Consider the following 19780-nt stretch of genomic DNA (forward strand, 5'->3'; position numbering starts at 1 on the left):
ATTCACATTCAGACTGCGGAGATATTACACAAAAACGATGAAAGTGAGCTATTCTGATCTGAGAAAGGAGAAGCAGAAGTTGGCAGCATGGGCAGAGCAGAGGCCCACGGTACTATCAAAGGTGTGGCAAAGCTTACATCAAGGGAAACAGTACTAGTCCATTATGCTTTTACTTGATCAGAAAGGGATTTTCAAGCGGTAATTCCTAGGATTAAACCTAATGTGATTGGATTTCTAAATCTGAAATGCCTTCATTTTCTTCTGCTTTAAACACTATGAAGTCTGTTATTAATTATGTCTAAGATAGCATATGTAAAAGGGTATAAAATAGAATTAACTGCATTTTGAATTTGTGCTACTTACTGGAGTTCTTGGTATGCAATGGCAGCTTCTCTTGGATGTTCAAAACAAAAGAATGCCTCCGAAAATCTGCGAACCTACAGAATTTAAAAAAGGAGCATTGATCACGTGGCGGCTCACGTCAGTCCAGCACAGAATCCAGGTGGAGATGCCGACTCCACCAGGCACCCAAAGCCAGGCCTGTGAGGACTCAACTTCTTCCCTTCAGTGCTGCTAAATCACTGCACTTCTAGGTTGTGTGGACTAAAGAAACAGAAAACTGAGTGAGAGAATTTAACATTGTGTATCTCACTTCTCCTCCATGGTACTTGTTCTGTTTGCTTCCTGACACAAGGGGGACGGACAACGTCTGCTCCGACAGACACTGTTGATGTATGTGACCATGAACTGACTGACCTATTAGCACTTGGACTTTGGGCAGTTGACTTCTGAGCTTCAGGTGATGCACTTTCAAATAACAATCAATACCTGTTGTGCACATGGCATTGTGAAGATCAAAGACTATGTGCCCAGGAGTTTCAATGTGGACAGTCTATAAGCACATGCTTTTGTCTAGCACTCCCCTCATCCCGCCTTAACACAACTATGCACAGATCACATCCTTCTCTAGTAATATGGTGTTCTTTACAAGAGGAACTCTGGTTTGTACTTTGCTTTTTAAGATTGGGTCTAACTGTTTAGGTCTGTTTAGCCTGGATCTTGCAATGTAGAGCAGGCTGGCCTTGAACTCACTGAGATCTACTTGCCTGTGCTTCCCCAATGCTAGGATTAAAGGTGTGCACCATGATGGCTTCTGTGCCCACTAATAACACATTTTGGCATGCTATAGAAGAATGCACTTGGTAAATATATACTGAATTTGCTATTTCCTCCACTGTGCTTGTATTTTGACATTTATTTTTAAATATAAAAGGGGAGGGTTTTTGTTTGTTTGGACTTTTTTTGGTACTAGAATACTTACTAGTAAGCCAATTAAGAGGGGAAGATATCTTACTTGGGTACACAGAGGGAAGAGAAATATTCACATGTTCAAATCATATTATACTAAGGACTTTTTGGTGTGTGTGTGTGTATATACATTCATTTGGTGACTATAAAGTATAAATGTCTATTTTTATTACATTAAGTGCACGTTATATTTCTTTAATAATATCCACCCTTATGTCCTTTCTCTCTCCTTTGGACCTCCTCTCTCAGAGGACCTTCCTTTCCTTTATCTTCCATTGGACTTCTAGAGTCAGCGAGCTGCTTCCTTTCTCTCCTTAGCAGCCCAGATTCCTACAGTAAGCCTGTGCTGAGACTGATGTAAACCTTAACATGCCACAGGGGAGGTATCTTCATTTAGTACTTGAGGAATCTACTGCAAAAGAGCCAAGGAAGTGATAAGCCTGGCCTTTCAAGTACACATTTGGGAAACTCCACAACTGTGCTCTAAAGGTCTTAGCTTTTTGTCTTTTTACACCAAGGCTTGTTGCAGAAATACTTCCTTGCCTTATGTACTCAAATGAAGTTCTTTTCCCAGATTCTCTGAGTTATATTAGCACACTAAGATAACATGCAATGAATGAGTCTATTGTGTCATGGTAACTGTGGTATGACTGCCACCTGATGGCAACACATAATATTAAAATTTGTTAGGTTTGCCAATTTAAATGTAAGGGATACAACACCTCCCCCATATCATTGCTTTGTTACAGCTGCTTATAAAGGTGGGTTTGGTTGTATACTCTAATTTAAAAATAATTTGCTTGGCAATATCACAACTATTCAAACTTGAACAAATAGAAAAAAGATAAACTTTTGCTTTCAAGAGCTAACTGTTCTTTTCTGGGTTTACTCTACTATTCTGTTCAAATTGTTAAGAGTATCTGTTATACTAATTCTACATGCCTGACACTACATGTGCAGCGTCTCCATGTCATAGACTATAATTGTTATAGTAACCTGAAAAGTGAACGTACCTGACAAATGTTTGATTGCATGTCCTTTGTTCTTTGTGTTACCGTAATGCTTTAGTACATAAACTATCTCACATTTAATAACAGATACAATTCTAACTTACTTAAATGAATTGATTTCTCTATCCACATCTCTTCCAAAAGAGCAAATTAAAAAAGTAAAACTTTATTTTTGTACCTGTGATAGGCCATTTTATTTTACCTATCTTTATTAAAACTTTCTAGGCCTTTCTGCTCTTCCTGGTGCTGGAATCTGAACCCAGCACATATGTGAGGCAGTGCCTACCCAGAGAGCTCCATTCCTTGCTCAGCATTTTCCGATTCTATGGAGTGATATCTGAAGTATGGCATTACACATTTAAAGTACATTCTGATGAATTCACACGAGAGCATCACTGTACTAAGGACATACCGTCAAGGAGAACATGACGACGATTTGCAGTGACAACAGCATGTACCTAGTCAGACAACACTGTGACAAGCAAAGCTTGCGTGCTTTCTCTTTCTCTTTCCTTTTTGAGACAGGGTCTTATTCCGTAACCTTATACTTGCTTTGTACTTCATGTTGATCACAAGCTCATGGCAAGCCTGACTCTGCTATCCAGGCGCATGGATAACAGACATGAACTACCATACCCAGCTATAATAACCTGATACAGAAACAGCCACCTCAGGCATGGTAGCACATGCTTTTACTTCCATACCCAGCTATAATAACCTGATACAGAAACAGCCACCTCAGGCATGGTAGCACATGCTTTTACTTCCAGTACTTGAGAGGCAAAAGTGGATCTCTGTGAGTACAAGGCCAGCGTGATCTACATGCTGAGTTCCAGGACAGCTAGAGCAACATAGTAAGACTGTCTCAAAAAACGAAAAAGAAAGAAGATACAAAAAACTGACTAATCCAACTAGCTAGCTAATCCCCTTCCAAAAATCCTTGTAAGTAAAGGATAAAAAAAGAAATACTAATAAAAAAATACAACTTGGGACCTTTTAACATAGGAACTAATATTCCAATAATTTTGGTAGAATAGGATGCTTGTATGTTCAGGTTGAGTTTATCTAAACTTTGTAATAATTCCATCATTAGGAAAGGACTAAATTCAGGTATTACACTCTAAAGAAAGTAGAAAATCATGAGTTACATAAATTTTCCAAGTAAAAGTTAAAATAATTTAAAACAAAAAATGCCTTAGAAAGTACATTATTGTACTTTGGACAGATATATTCAGGAAAATGCTATGTATGTTTTTGAATGCTTACATATAAACGTTATTTATAATGACAGTAAAAGTGAAAGTCTGTTCAAACCTTGTAAAAAATAAAGCAAAAACTATTTAGAAAATATTCCTTAATAACTTAACATTCATAGTCAGAGTTGTATTAAAAGAATATTAAATAGTTTTAGAGAGTAGTATATCTTTAAAAATGCAATGCAAACTTTTTACATCACTGTAAAAATGGCAATGTGGCTATTTCAAACTCTTCCTAGGACATAAGTCGTACCTACACGTTAAAATATTCATTCATTCATTCATTTTTGGTGTCTTGGGTCAAACTCAAGCTAGGCAAGTGACTTACCACTTAGTTGTAATATCAAACAGCCAACATTAAAAAAAAAAAATTCTTAAACCTTAGTTAACGCTTCTCATAGTTCCCTGGCCCACTGGTCTTATTGGATGCAGTATCTACACATTAGAAAGAGGGACTGTCAGTTTGGTAGTTTAAAGTGCCAGTGTAAAACTGTGCTTTCCAGCCAGGCGTGGTGGCGCATGCCTTTAATCCCAGCACTCGGGAGGCAGAGGCAGGCGGATTTCTGAGTTCGAGGCCAGCCTGGTCTACAGAGTGAGCTCCAGGACAGCCAGGGCCACACAGGGAAACCCTGTCTCGAAAAACCAAAAAAAAAAAAAAAAAAAAAAAAACCAAAAACCAAAAACAAAAAGCTGTGCTTTCCCCAGTCAGAACTGCACTCAAGGGAGGCCATGCCACAGTTCAGCTCCCACTCTTCCTACAAGAATGGTGTTAATTTAGGCAACAGTAGACCTGATAATAACTTGGCAAACTTAAAAAAATTTACCTAAGTCTGGACCTCAATCATTATTTTATGTTTTTTTTTTAATGTTTCTTAGCTAGGTTTGAAAAATTGTTTTAATTTCTACTTTAATTTCATTACTGAGAAACTGATACAGAACCTGTAATATAATTAAAATAAATTACAAAACTGGATAAAATACATCAAATAACAATAGCAAGAATTGAAGAAAAAAGCATTAACATTCAAGGAAGCAGGAAGATATAAGGCACAATCAAGAAGTAAATACAGTTCGTAAAGATGGCTTCAAGGTAATATAAATGTTATAAAGTAGGGGTTCTATTTTTAAAATCTTTTAGAGAAAGTTTAGCTTTATGAAAGGAAACCAACAAGCAAACAAATCCCAACAAATCCCAGGCCCTGGTTTCCTCCCCAAGCAAACAGATGAATCAGCCTCCACTGAGACATGACAACTGACATGGGGTTCATCCCCAAGCAAACAGATGAGTCAGCCTCCACTGAGACATGACAACTGACATGGGGTTCATCCCCAAGCAAACAGATGAGTCAGCCTCCACTGAGACATGACAACTGACGTGGGATAATTTAGATGGACAGAAAACATCACTTCCAAAAACAGTAAAAATATTTCCAAAACAAATTCAATATAATGCAAACAAATGGTAGCTACGTGCACCCCACACGTTCATGTATCCTGTATACACAAATGCACACCCAACAGAATACAGAGAGTAACTGTTAGCAAGGATTGGCAGAAGTCACAGGATCCTTCTGCACTGCTAGTAAGAATATAAAATTGTACAAATTCCATGTAAAAAAGTTTGAAGTTAGCCGGGCGGTGGTGGAGCACGCCTTTCATCCCAGCACTTGGGAGGCAGAGGCAGGCGGATTTCTGAGTCTGAGGCCAGCCTGGTCTATAGAGTGAGTTCCAGGACAGCCAGAGCTACACAGAGAAACCCTGTCTCGAAAAAACAAAAACAAAAACAAAAACAAAAACGTTTGAAGTTTCCTCAGAAAGCCTAACAGAGAACGACTGAGCAACGCACTGACCCCATTCCTGGCTATGTAGTCAACAGAAACGACAGCAGGTAGTCATCCAAATGTTCTCAGACAATGTTCATAGACTCACCGCTCATAGTCGTCAGAGGCAAAAGGATTTTGTACTTTTTGTCAATGTGATAGAAGTAATGGAAAGGGAGATGCTTACATTAACTCACAATTTCAGAGGATAGTGTCCAAAATGGGAGGCACAGCATTCTTGATGCTGTGTCTTGGTTCAGAACCAGAAGATACACTTTTAAGGTGTAACCCCCTTTTGACAACTAGGCCAGTCTTAAATGTTGCAGAACGGTCTAAAAGGGTGCCACTAGGGGTTCCTACATACAAGAGTCTGTGATGGGTACTTCCCACTTAAACCATACCAGCGGTTCATCTATCCAATGGAATTTGGCCATAAGATAAAGTACTAACAGATGCACTAACAGGATGGACTCAGAACAGTGTACTGAAAGAAACCAAGTGCAATGGCCATGGCTCTGTCCACTGATATGAAACATGCAGAAACTGTAAGTAGACCAGTGACCACAGAAGAGGGAGGGAAGGGAAGAACGGTAGGTTCACATCTGGGTAAAAGTCCTGGATGAAGGTAAAGGTGACAGTTGCATAACACTGTAAATACAATAAATGTTACAGAGTTATATATAATCTTTAACTTGTTTTATATATTTTTCTGAGTGCAAAAAAAAAGGAAGAAAAATTCTTGGGAAACAGCTATATGTTACCTATTGCACTGACTCTAGAAGTCTTATCAATACGTATTTTGATATCCTAGCCATTAGGCTATTGGTGGGATGTTTACTATTTTAGGTCATCAATTCCAGTACATAAGTGCAAATGAAACATGTTAATATCAGTTCCTATTCAAACAAAATGAAAATTCAAATCCATATCATTTATTGCCATGGTGATCACAGAAAATATAATTGAGATTATATGTCACCTTATGTGTAAAACACAGATGGCACATCATGCAAGAATCAGAATGAAAGGTATGCTACGGCACACAGGACTACTGCTTACTCTATGTGAACATATTTCATGTGAGCACACTTCCTCTCATACCCTCCCTTCTCCCACATTAGTGCTCTAGAGAGCTTTTCTTCTTCTTTCCTGTCATGTATACACTAATGGTTTTATGTATTCATGTAAAACCTGGGAGTTACAAATGATAAAAACAAACTAACAACCAACAACATCCAGTACTCTTCCACCTGCAGTGTCAGGGTCCCCTCTTATCCACGGGAAGTCTGGTAGTGTTGTTGCTATCTGTTTGTAAGACAGTCTTACCATAGCCCAGGCTGCTCTTAAGATTGTAAGTTTCTCACAGCCTCCTGAGTGCTGAGGTTACAGACATGTTCCAACAAGTTTAGCTGTTTAAAGTCTAATTATAATCCTTGCCCCCATCTCTACTTCCAGGTTCTACCCTTCCTCTTTCCTTTTGAACAGTTTTGTGGCAATGACGATCAAACAACTCAGAGCCTGTGTGCACACTAGGCAATGACTCTCCCATTGCTAAGTTACAATACAATGGAATCACCATATGAAATTGGAGTTTCTTTGTTGTTGGTTAGAACTACGAAATTATAAGCTCAGTAAGACCAAATGTTTGCCGCAGGCTCCATTTGAAGAAAATGGACTCAAAATGAGTTCTCTTTTTACCAAAGAGTCATTTTCTGTAGCAGGCATACTTGATTGAAAGATACAAAGACAAAGATAAGTTCTTTGATGCTTTAGTATTCACTTACATAGGAATACATTAGATATGCTTAATTCTAGATGGATATAACCTTATTATATGCTGTTTATTTAAAATCCAAATATAACTAGGTATTCTGACAATACTATATTGACATAAATATAGTATTTATGTCATATATAAAAAAATTCAGACACAACAGAATTGTTTACACAGGTTGGGGATAATTCATCTTTATATGATTGTCAAACACTTTGACCATTAGGCCTAAAAAGGGATTTTCCAGTCCATTTGAGACTGATACAAATCAAAGAGACTGAAATAAGTCAGCACTATTAAGTACATGCACAAAGTTTAGCATTTCAAATCTTCAAACTACATACAGTGATCTGTTTAATACTGGACTAACAACATTCTGGGTACAAGCTATAATTGCATTAAACATTAATAATTAACATTAAATAATCGATAAATTACATTAACTATAGTCATCTCTGATCTTACAATACGAACACTGTAATACAAGAGATGTCACTAGGAATTGTGGATTCAACTCCGTGGGAGAAGACTTGCCAATACACTCAAGGCTCTGGTCTCAATACCCAGAAGCAGAGTAAGCTAACAACAAGGGAGCGAGGGAGCGGGCCAGAGAAAGAGCAAGAGACTTCTTATCACAAGTTCAGCTCTGGGACCTAGCACAATGCTATTCCTAGTGAACACATCATAAAACCACTCACTTCACTAGGCTCTCTTTCCATGAACAAAGACGTTTGGGCTACTTTGGCTATTATAGGCCTTTCAGAATGTCAAGGCAGTTTAATAAGTCCATGTTGAATTGAATAAATGAGAGTCAGAAATCAATCAAAGCTATAACTGCCACAGTTTTTGTGATACACTACAAAGCAAGGTTCTACAGCATTTTCTCATTATATCTTAACTACTTCTTTTTCCACTAGGAGTTAAAATATGGGTTATTTTGGTATTAAAAATAGGGCATGGAAAGGGATGCCTGAGTAAAACGTTAAAATTTATCTGTGTCATTTAATGAATGTGCAAGTGTAAGAAGATATTCTGTGTCTTCCTTTACTGCTCCCTTGAAAAAATGGTCTCTTACTGAATGAGAAACTAGTCATTTTATCTAGGCTGCCTGACCAAGAAGCTTTCAGGTTCCATCTGATTTCATCCTATATGGTGGTTTGAATATGCTTGGTCCAGGGAGTGGCTCTATTAGGATGTGTGGCCTTGTTATTAGAAGTGTGTCACTGTGGGCATGGGCTTTAAAACACTCCTCCTAACCACTTGGGAGCCAGTCTTCTCCCAGCTGCCTTCAGAGGAAGATGTAGAACTCTTAGCTTCTCCTGTACCATGCCTGCCTAGACCCAGCCATGCTCCTGCCTTGATGATAATGGACTGAACCTGTAAGCCAGCCCCAATTAAATGTCCTTCTAAGAGCTGCTTTGGTCATGGTGTCTGCTCACAGCAGCCAAACCCTAACTAAGCCACCCTCCAATGTTGGGATTGTAGGCATGTATAGCTATGTCTGACATTTTTCCATGGTGTTGAGCTTCTGAAGTCAGATCCTCATGCTTGCACAAGTGTTCTTACCCATCTCTCTAGCTCCTAGCATTTAATCTTCTACAAATCTGATCTCTGTCTCCCCTTTTTACACCTTCTCAAAGTGTACACACTAGCTGATGCCAGTATTTACATTTATATTTTTGTTTCTATTCAAAACATCTTTACCTCCACAAGGTATGTTATAAAGTTGTCTCCAATCTTTGCTATCAATTTCTTTCCACAAACTACACTAGGGTTCAGAAGGTAATAACAGTAATTTGACAAAACTATAGAACTTATATCTATTAAAAAGTTTTAAATATATTTTGAAGAGTATCTTCTCTGTGCTAAAGAGCTTTATAAGGAGTAAGATTCAAATAAACTTATTTTCTATCAACTTGTATTAAGAATTACTTATCTTCTTAGCCTTGCTTAGGATCAAAGGATTTTTGTGTTGTTTTCCCTCTTAAGTAATAAAATATTTAAGGATGGCATACAGAGCACCATCTTCATAGAGCTTTCATGCATGCATGCCATCTCCCTCGCCCCCTCTACCAGAGTTTCCGCTTAGGCTTTCCATTACCCACACTTTTCCCACAGCTCACTTTAAAATCTCTTCCATCTCATCCTCACCTCTCTCCCTATCCCCACTCACACTACTGAAAATCTATGTTTTGTATATGAAAGAAAACGCAGCTTCAGAGTCTACCTCAACCAATTAATGAATGGCCTAGTGAACTATTTGGAAACAAAGTTCTCAAAAATCAATAAACACGTGAAACAAGTGTTGAATATCCTCAGTCCCTGGTGGCTCTGTGACTTCATGGCATTCCAGTCAGAATGGCTATTAAGAAAACCATGACAAGCATATGGTGACCTCCCTGAGGAGGCAGCCTGGCACTCAAGTCCTCATTTCCAAAAAGCACCAAGTAAAAGGCTTTAGTTCATCAGTGTTAGCACCATACCACACACCACACCACACACCACACCACACCACACCACCACAAACCACCACACCACACCACACCACACCACCACAAACCACCACACCACACCACCACAAACCACCACACCACACCACACACCACACCACCCAAAACCGGCTGCATTTCTACAAAAATTCATCACTGTTCAAGGTCTTGGTGGTGAAAAATGTTAATGAAAAATTGCCTGAAAGAACTATACTGCATTTACTGAGCTATTCATTTTAAATTACTACACTAAGCTAAAGATCATTAGTAAGGTGACTACTGCAGTTACACTATTTTACCCACTGTGAAATCTCATATTAGGCCTTTTAGAAGTGACTAACCTTTATTAAAGAACTTCTAAGGAAGAACTCTATAAAAAATTTCCAGTATTATAATCCTACTTACTGAAATATAGTAACAAGAACAAGACAGAAAACAAAACACAGCAAAGAGAGAAGTAACAACGTGACAAAACAGTCCATTAAAAATACTAAGAAGAGATGTTCTCTTTAAGGCCAATTCAGAAGAAGGGCATAAAAATATTACTCATGATTTGTGGAAAACACTACAGAACTTGCAGATATTAAAAAAAGGGGGAGAATTCTGTTATCTGGTAAGAGTAAATTTAAAAATATAGACAGAACATAAAAACTCCTTAGAAAAATATAATTTTTCAAACTATAAAAAATGAAATTAATATCCCTACTTACATTGTGTCATTTTACTCTATTTACTAGGAAGAATAGACCAAACTGAGGGTACTCTATGCAACCAGTGGCCAACACTCTGCAAGACACAATCAGTCACAGAAGGTAACGACATAAGACACAGCAAATGAATTTAAAGGGCCAGTAAAACTGAGTGTGATTTGTGAATCTGAGTTTGAACCTGAAAATAGAGACAGGGGTGAGGCTGTCAAATAGGACATGACAATTGGACAATTGGTCAAATTTACATACGGACCATGCTGAGTCTTGAATGTGAAATGTCCTCTCCCCTCCCTCCCCTTCCCCCTGCTAATGCAATGGAAACAGAATGATACCATGCTTTCCAAGTTCTTATGTGGCTTCTCTCAGGATACTTTATATCAACAAAAATTTAACTAAGACAGGCCAGACACTAAACATTATTATTATATCGGTATAAAAATGTCTTAAGTTGGCTACTATGATAGATTAGGTATTCTGAATCTTGGGAAATACATATTGCAGTAGTATATGAAGAAGGGATAAAGGTCCCCTTCAGGGACACTATTCTTGGTTTGTTACAGTTACAAACATAGGAGAAATCTAAATGTCTATCAACAGGTCAAATTGTATGTGTATATGTGTGTGTGTGTATTCTGCATATATATGCATAAATGGTGCATATTACAAGAGAAGACAACTGGTAGCTATAAAAAATGTAGCATACAAGAGGATATATACACAGCATAGGATCTGATTTATACAGAATTTAATAATAAGCATTTGCTATATAATAAAATAATTTTATAAACTTTCTGAGTAAGGGCAACAGTAGATCTACAGCAAATATAACTACTTTCTTTACCTTGCAAAATTCCTAACACATAAGGTTAGGGAAGACAATGGAAAACCAAGGTAGGAGTAAACAAAAGACTTTCACAGATGAGTTACTGATTTCTACCTCCTGCTTCTGGGTTCCAGGAGCTCTCTCATATCACAAATATTCATGTTTTATTTACTTCTGGGTGGACTTCTTAGTAGCAGAGTTTCTTAGTTGGCTTCAGAACCAAACAATAACACAATGAAGTCTCTCTTCCGAGTTATCTACATATTACATAAGAAATTCTTAAACATACATAGTGCTTACTCAAAGTACATTAAAAACAAACTTACCCTCAAAGTATGGTGTTCCTGTGCTAAGAGCACTCTTAAATCTTCATGCAGTGTTATAGCTTCCAAAAACTGTCCCCATAAAGCCATGAGAAGTGAGCAGAGCTGTGCGAGGTTCATGTTGATGAGTTCTGCCAGTTCATCAGGGTTTTCTACTTTCTAAAACGACAAGGACAAACAGCTTCACTGCTTCCCGAGAATTACTGACTTGCCTCTCATCACAACACTACTGAGAACATCAGTGTGAAGGTAAGTGTGTGCGTGTGAGACAACAGCTGAATAATGATCTCTTATTTAACTCATAGATACTGAAGTGATTTCAGTGCACTAGCCAGTATTGTAATATCATATATATAAAAACAAAACATTAAAATCATAAAAAGAAGCTGGGCAGTGGTGGCACATGCCTTTAATCCCAGCACTTGGGAGGCAGAGGTAGGCAGATTTCTGAATTTGAGGTTAGCCTGCTCTACAGAGTGAGTTCCAGGACAACCAGGGCTACACAGAGAAACTGTGTCTTGAAAAAAAAAACGTCGTAAAAAGAAAACACAGGAGTTCCCAACATGGAAACAGAGGCTGCTCAGCTGGAATGGACAGGGAGTGGAGAGTGAAGGAGATCCACCAGGGGCTGACTGAGAAGAACTGTATTCCTTGTATCCTGGAACATAAGATGCAGACTAGTCATCCTGACTCTGCAAAAACTCTGTCGGAAGCAGGGACAGCTGTGACAGCACACTAGAAACCTCACATGACAGATCTACAGAGAAGTGGGATTTAAAGGAAGGTTCAGCACCTTATCCTGTTAGTGCTTGACACGAGAAGAGGACTTGGGGGAGACAGGACACACGGAGGCCCCCCTTGAATGAAATGTGAGGGAAATATAAGGGCAGCTATAATATGAATAAAAGTCAGCCAAAAGAACGAAATGTAAAGAGATTTAAATACTAAAAGATCAAAACCTAATGAAACCAAACTTAACCTAACCCTCTAATCTCCAAAAGACTACATTTTTTAAAAAAAATATTGAGTGCATACTTTTTACAATTGTTCTTAAATGAATATGGCCCTTTGGGTAACTATTTAAGAACAATTGTTTTTTATATATTTATATATATATATACATATACACACACATATATACACATACATGTATATATACATATATATGTATATACACACACACACACATACACATTGGGTAATCTAACCCTTTATTTTATATAGACAGGTGCTTTGCCTGCACACACACACACACACACACACACACACACACACACACACACGTGTTCAGTGCCCATGGAGGTCAGAAGACAGTGTTGGATTCCTTAGGAGTCACAGATCAATGTCAACTGCCATGTAGGTGCTGGGAATAGAACTTCCAGTCCTCTGGAGAAACAGCCAGAGTTCTAAACTGCTCAGCTACCCCTTCAGCCCTACACTGATAACTTTTTCGCACGCCTTTAATCCCAGCACTCGGGAGGCAGAGGCAGGTGGATTTCTGAGTTCGAGGCCAGCCTGGTCTACAAAGTGAGTGCCAGGACAGCCAGGGCTACACAGAGAAACCCTGTCTCGAAAAAAAAAAAAAAAAAAAAAAAAAGAAAACGGTCAACTGAATAATAAAGAAGCCTTGTGATACTACATAAAATTACATCCTTATCCACCTTGCATACTTAGAATCATTAAAGGGATCGTTCTCACAGAGAATCTAGTTTTTACTGAAACATAGACACACACTCCAAACCAAATGTAAAGTTTCATGTGGCTCAGGGCTTTGATGTCTCCCACGACACAGCTGTGAGGAGTGGGTTTACAGAGAACCTAACAGTCAGGGCACTTGGCTTCCTGACTAAAAATGAAAAAAACGTATCCCATGTGATTGTAAGAATGAGCTAGAAAAGCAGCATGAGTTGTAAGTAGTCTGTTGTAGTGAAACGTGTCATTCTAAAGAGCTGTCAGGCAGGAGGGCTGGCGAGAGTGCCCAGCTGCAGACAGATAGGGCGGTGTGGGAGGAGGGGCAGATGAGACCAAGTATGACAAGAAGTGTTTAAGAGTGTCACAGGAAACTTATTTCTTTGCATACTAACCAAAAGTCATTGGATGAAAACAATTATGTTACAAAACAACACAAGTATTTTTAAAACCTGTCTAGAAATTCCTTAAATAAAATCGCAGAAGAAAACATATACATTTGATCAGTTAACTGTTTTATGTATAAAATAATAAACTTTTCAAAGCAAGAGTTAACTTTATGTTGAGGCTGGATGCTTTTGACCATCTAATCTGTGATTTTACCATGAATACCCAACTTATCTTTGCATCTTAAAAAAGGACAAGTAATTCGATTTTCTTAGACAGATATTTAGAATAGAAAATAGAAATCACTCAAAGAATGAGTATTAACAAAAAAGCTACAAGTACCTTAACTTCTTCACACAGTTCAGTAAGACGAGCTTCTACATCCATTTCCTCTGAAAGGGGTAAAAACTAATTAGAGGAAAGATTTCAATGTTAGCTCTGAAAACTATCTTTGATATTATATGAAGGACAGACTCTTTTGCAATAAAAGTTAAGCCCTGATCTAACAGGCTATCAGATACAAGTAAGGTGAGTTTTGGTCATATAATTATGATTTCCTTAAGTACACTCTAAGCATGTTAAGAAATTTATAATTAAAGTGTAATATCAACAGGGAACAGTATAATAACACAGGGACATATGAAACTAACAACATAAAGATTAGTTACTTTTTTTAAGTTTTTTTTTTTTTTGATTTATTTATTACATGTAAGTACACTGTAGCTGTCTTCAGACACTCCAGAAGAGGGCGTCAGAACTCGTTACGGGTGGCTGTGAGCCACCATGTGGTTGCTGGGATTTGAACTCTGGACCTTCGGAAGAGCAGTCGGGTGCTCTTACCCACTGAGCCATCTCACCAGCCCAAGATTAGTTACTTTTAAATGAAGATAATTACATTAACATCTCAAATATAACCTTTAAATATTTTTAATTCCTAACAAGAAAAATATAACTAAAATGTACTCCTTTTTAAGGAACTCATCTTCACACAAAGATACATCCTATGACGTGCTGCAATGAGCTCATTAGCTCATTGGTTCACACAAAGATACATCCTATGGCGTGCTGCAATGAGCTCATTAGCTCATTGGTTCACAACTAATTTCTCTGTCAGAAACATCAGTGGCCTCTAATGCAAGTTAAAAACAAAAACCCAGCAGCCAGCCCTGCATAATGCTGACATGCCAGCATCTCCTTTCAGACTGCTCATCATCTTTTCCTATCACAGAAGAGAAAAATCATTAAAGTTAGATTTAGTATATTCATCCCATTTCAGAAGATAAACCAAAAAATTGGATACCCTTTTCTAATGTTTCTATCTAAGAGTCCAAATATCCATTATAGTTAGCGAGCTACTACAGGGAAAACATTCCTGTGTGTAAGCAAAGGTCCATGCTCCATGTCTTCAGTCTCTCAGTGGATCAGAGCTCACTGTTTTAGGTTACTGGTTAGCCAGCAAACCCCAGGGGTTCGTCAGTCTCCATACCAGTACTGCTTAGGACACAGGTACAAGCGGTTGACCCTGGCTTTAACTTTAGTGACAGGAATGCTAACTCAGGTTCTCACACTTCTGTAGCAAGCACTTTAACCACTGAGTCACCTCCTCTGCTCAAAAGCAGCTTTAACAAGGAGTGAAAGCAGAATTTAACTGCTAAACTTAATCACTTAGAGTTTTATCTCACTTTAAAAATTAGTTTTAATTATATTTTTCTTTCTAAACACTATATTATGATACAGCAATTAATAGAAATGTAAAATTATACCCATTATTTTATTCAATTATCTTGATGACATCTGTTTCCTACTGCCCAAGGTTATACTATAGAACATATTCTTCCATGTTTTTGAAATAATGAACACACGTGCATATATGAGGTTTAGAGTTAATGGTTTCTAACAATAGAATTTTGTTTCACACATTCTCTGAATTTTGGGTCGTTTTTTCAGCAGTTATTCAGTGAAATCTGAAAGCTTAAGTACTTTTAATAAAGCTACTTTTTATGTAAATACAACAAAAATTTCCCTATTTCACTCTTTGGTCAAATATTGGTGAAAATAATGTAATAAACTTACTTGCACAAGTTTCTTTAAAAAACATTAAAAAAAAAACATTCCCCACAAAAGAACAAAACAAAAGAGCTCACATTATTTTTGTAATCAGAACTTGGGCTATAAGAGATATATTCAGGTACCTGGTATTTTCTAGATCTGACTGTTTACACACTCAAATGTTATTTACAACGGACTTTTGTATGCTTTAGAGTTTTTGTTTTGTTTTGTTTTGTTTGAGACAAGGTTTTTCTGTGGAACACTGGCTGTTCTAGAATCTGCTTTCTAGGCCAGATTGGCCTCAAACTCAGAGATCTGCCTGCCTCTGCCTTTTCAGGGCTAGAATTAAAGGTATGTGCCACCACTTCCTCACCCTCTGAGTTTAAGCCTTAGTTTTAGGTCTTTCCCCAACAAATAAAATTACACACACACACACCCTTTAAGAGAAGCCCTAATTATATTAAGCAGCATTTTAGAAAACTATGCTGTTGACAAGCTAAGCAGCGAGGCTGGCAGTACACTAATTTGACCTAGTGTATATTTTAAACACTATACAGAATGCTAACATATGCCGCAAATGGCCATACTGTACTATAGACTGTAGTATAGATTTAATTTTAAATAACTTATTTCCATCATGATAAACAACTGACAATTAAGCATGTGAAGCCCCAGCCAGCAAGCATCTGACAGACACTTATCATCTTCATTTCATCTTACTCACTTATCTGACAAACTGAAAATACAACTGGATTTCATTTGAAAATTTCAACAAGTATTCATAACTTTAAAGGCTGTAACCATTATTGAACACCATGTAAAGCCTTCTAATATAGTTACAGAAAGTCAGTAAACTAAGTATAGGTACTACTGCTATGCAAGGACAAGGCTAAAATGCATGGTGGCCGTGCATGGTGGCTCACACCTCAAATCCCAGCACGTGAAAAGTAGAGGCAGTCAGACTTCTGTGATCCAAAAATTATACATAAATAATATGAAAAGTACAAACAAAAACAGATAAGTGGACCTCCTCCTTTAATACAATACAATTTAGATAGCAGGCATTCAGTATCATTGTCTTAAGGCTAGGATGATGAAAACCATGCAAGTTGACTACAGCCATGAACCCAATTCTGAGGGTTTATCCCTCCCACTCACAAAACCAGCTTCAGTCTTTCAATCACATCACTAAGGATTAGGTTCATCCAAAGATGAAATGACTTTAAGGACTTTAATAGCAATTTTTATTCAATAAGCACATTTTTGTGGTGTAGATGGTTTTGAAAAAGCTAGAATATGTGAAAAGCCAAAGAGATCTTCATACTATCATTTTCACTTCTAAATAAAAACTTCAACATTAAAAATCAATTAGATTATTCCAAATCTATCTGCAAACCAAACTGATTATATACATTAGCTCTTAAAAGTGCCGGGAATACACTCTGCTCTTTACAAAGTTTAATTGAAAGGGATTATTTAATTAACCTATTTGCAAACATACCTAGACACGTGTCGTTCTGAGTTCTTGGCTGTGTTCTTCTGAGGAGGCGCTCATATAGGACCTGCATGCTGGCCTTGGCTAGTCATAAGGGTTGCACACAGCACTAGTTACTATACTCTTTTTACAGTAAAACTTATTTGAATTTTCCAATTTGTTAATAACAGACTTAGTATTGATAGGGCAAATGGTTAATTAGCTTATAAGAATTACAAATGATGTACATTCAAGTTTAAATTATTTTCTTTTTAATATTTATATTGTGCTGATAAATATTTCTTATTCCATTATTTTTTTGATGTTCAGTTTCATAGATTGAGAATTTTAGTGGGGTCAAGAGTCTCAGAGACCAGCCAGCTCAACTCTGCACTTGAGCAAGGGTAGGTGTTAGGCTCAGACAGGCTAGTGACCTGTCAAAACCTAGACCAGTGTTTATTGCTACATCCTCAAAACACAATGTACATCATTTATCTAGGAGAGAAGAAAAGGACAAAAGAGCAGGAAGGAATTTAAAGTATTATTTTAAAAGAGGGAAGAGTTTACATTAGTTTTTCAAAGCATGGTGCTTAAGAAATTTAGCTCTATGCTTATTTGAAACATTAAAAATATTAGGTAATATAAAAATATAATATATTCTCTAATCAGGAGCTACTTTATATCTCCTTATTAAAACTAGTGATCATAATGATGTTTAATAAATAAATAGTACATTATACACCACGGAAATATATTAGTGTCCACAATTCAATTTTACTGGAACAAAAACAGTGTTGATAAGCTCAGAATGCAAAACATTTTTACTTTAAGCAGTTTATAGTATTTTTAGATATTCTCTAGAGGATGTACTCAAGAGTAAACTAATCTACAATCAAGAAAAAGACAATATAAATAGTAAAGTTTACAGAGACACAGAATTTACTAATAAATATTTGTTGAAGATGAGTCTTAATTAGAAAAAAAATCCCTAGGAAACTACTATAAGCTGTGTTGACTAGCTATACTTTTCAAGCAACACGATAAAAACCCTATTTTCCCATTTTTATTAATTAAGTAATTCAGTAAGTATATTCTCAGTAAGTATAACCAATATACTATAATCTTATTTTCTAATACTGAAGTGTAGGCTTACTTTAGAATTTTGTTTTGCAATATTTTAAAGTAAGTAATTCAGAAATCTTAATAACTGCCAAATTCAAATAAGGACATTTTTAATGTGAAATTTTATAAAATGTACTTATAAGCCCAAAGTTATACATATTAAGAAATCTGAGATTATGTCCAAATAAATTATTAAGCTAAGTTAGACTAATAAAATAAAAATAGCGCTAGCACTGTCTAAGCAATTTGACAAAAAAATTGTTTTTCCCGGGCAGTGGTGGCACATGCCTTTAATCCCAGCACTTGGGAGGCAGAGGCAGGTGGATTTCTGAGTTCGAGGCCAGCCTGGTCTACAGAGTGAGTTCCAGGACAGCCAGGGCTACACAGAGAAACCCTGTCTGGAAAAACCAAAACAAACAAACAAACAAACACAAACTCACTGAGTGTTGCTATGCGACTCTTCTGTCTACCCTAGCAAAGAGCTGGTTTGTTACCACAGATGCTAGAAGAGTTATTTAAGTGTCAGACTGGTTTCACCTGCACCTAGCAGGGTGGCTGATTTCAAAGCTGCCTTAAAACCCAATGAAATTACCCCAACAAGTGTCCCCGCTGCTACAACTTTACAGCTTTGGCTCAGGAGTATTCTTACCCTGAGTTTTTGATCTTCATGCACAACAGTGATTTCCTTATCTGGAGAGTGCAAACTAGCTGGTGTTTATAGAAGCAAAGCGAACAATACGCTGCCTTCAAATGTGCACTCTCAAGCACAGAAGATGAACAAAAGCCTCTCTTAATTCTAATGCAGTAATTTGATTTTTCCTCATGAAAATGCCATCATCGCACGAAGTTGAATTTTTTATCTTATGCTGGTATTGAGGACACAGCCGAGGGCTCATACATTACCAGGCAAGGACTCTACTGGGTCTCCCACCCATCCTGTCTGTACATTTTAGGTCACTGCTTTTCACAAGTCCTCCCTTCTAGCACACAGTGCCCTTCAACTACACTGTGGTTTCAGAATTTTGTGTTCTAGTTGATAATCCTAACCAAATTTATAATTTACTTGCAAAAATAATTTGAGTATCAAGTTATATCTTTAGCACATTGTTTTTATCAGAGATAAAAGATAAGCAAAACTGGCTCTACTTTATAAAAGATGATTTTTTTTTTTCCCCGAGACAGGGTTTCTCTGTGTAGTCCTGGCTGTCCTGGAACTCACTCTGTAGACCAGGCTGCTGGCCTCGAACTCTGAGATCCACTGCCTCTGCCTTCCAAGTGCTGGGATTAAAGGCGTGCGCCACCAAGGCTCGGCTTAAAATATCCTTTCATTGCTAACAGAGAACTTCATTTCTGTCTGAGGCAGCAGTTTCCTATACAATCTTCCTAAGGGAGACAGAGGCATCTAAATACTTGAAGTAGCCAGAACAAAAGGGGATTTCAGAGAACAATGATCTAAAACCCCCGTTTTCATACTATCATTTTTGCTTTGAGGAGGCTGTGTGGTCAGCATATCTTCCTACTAAGAGAGCAGGCAAGTGTATTCTCC

The 19780-nt window shown here is 37.4% G+C and overlaps 1 protein-coding gene across 8 annotated transcripts in view; it reads right to left on the reverse strand.

Annotated features, from left to right (window-relative positions):
- Window positions 1-19780, reverse strand: part of Fam135a (family with sequence similarity 135 member A) — an 85457-nt gene that overhangs the window by 26099 nt on the left and 39578 nt on the right. For 4 of the 8 annotated variants that reach the window (XM_085836077.1, XM_085836078.1, XM_021156641.3 and 1 more), the window contains 4 exons: window positions 17140-17217; window positions 13932-13981; window positions 11517-11672; window positions 364-437 (listed from right to left, as the gene is read on the reverse strand). In XM_085836077.1, coding sequence (XP_085692203.1) covers window positions 364-437; window positions 11517-11672; window positions 13932-13981; window positions 17140-17217 — 358 coding nt within the window. Of the gene's footprint in view, window positions 1-363; window positions 438-11516; window positions 11673-13931; window positions 13982-17139; window positions 17218-19780 lie in introns of those variants that run through there. The other 4 variants (XM_029475903.2, XM_085836076.1, XM_029475922.2 and 1 more) reach the window with 2 other exon arrangements.

This window comes from Mus caroli, unplaced genomic scaffold, assembly GCF_978045245.1.
Source record: "Mus caroli unplaced genomic scaffold, Mus_caroli_1 scaffold_1, whole genome shotgun sequence".
Taxonomy (NCBI): Eukaryota; Metazoa; Chordata; class Mammalia; order Rodentia; family Muridae; genus Mus; species Mus caroli.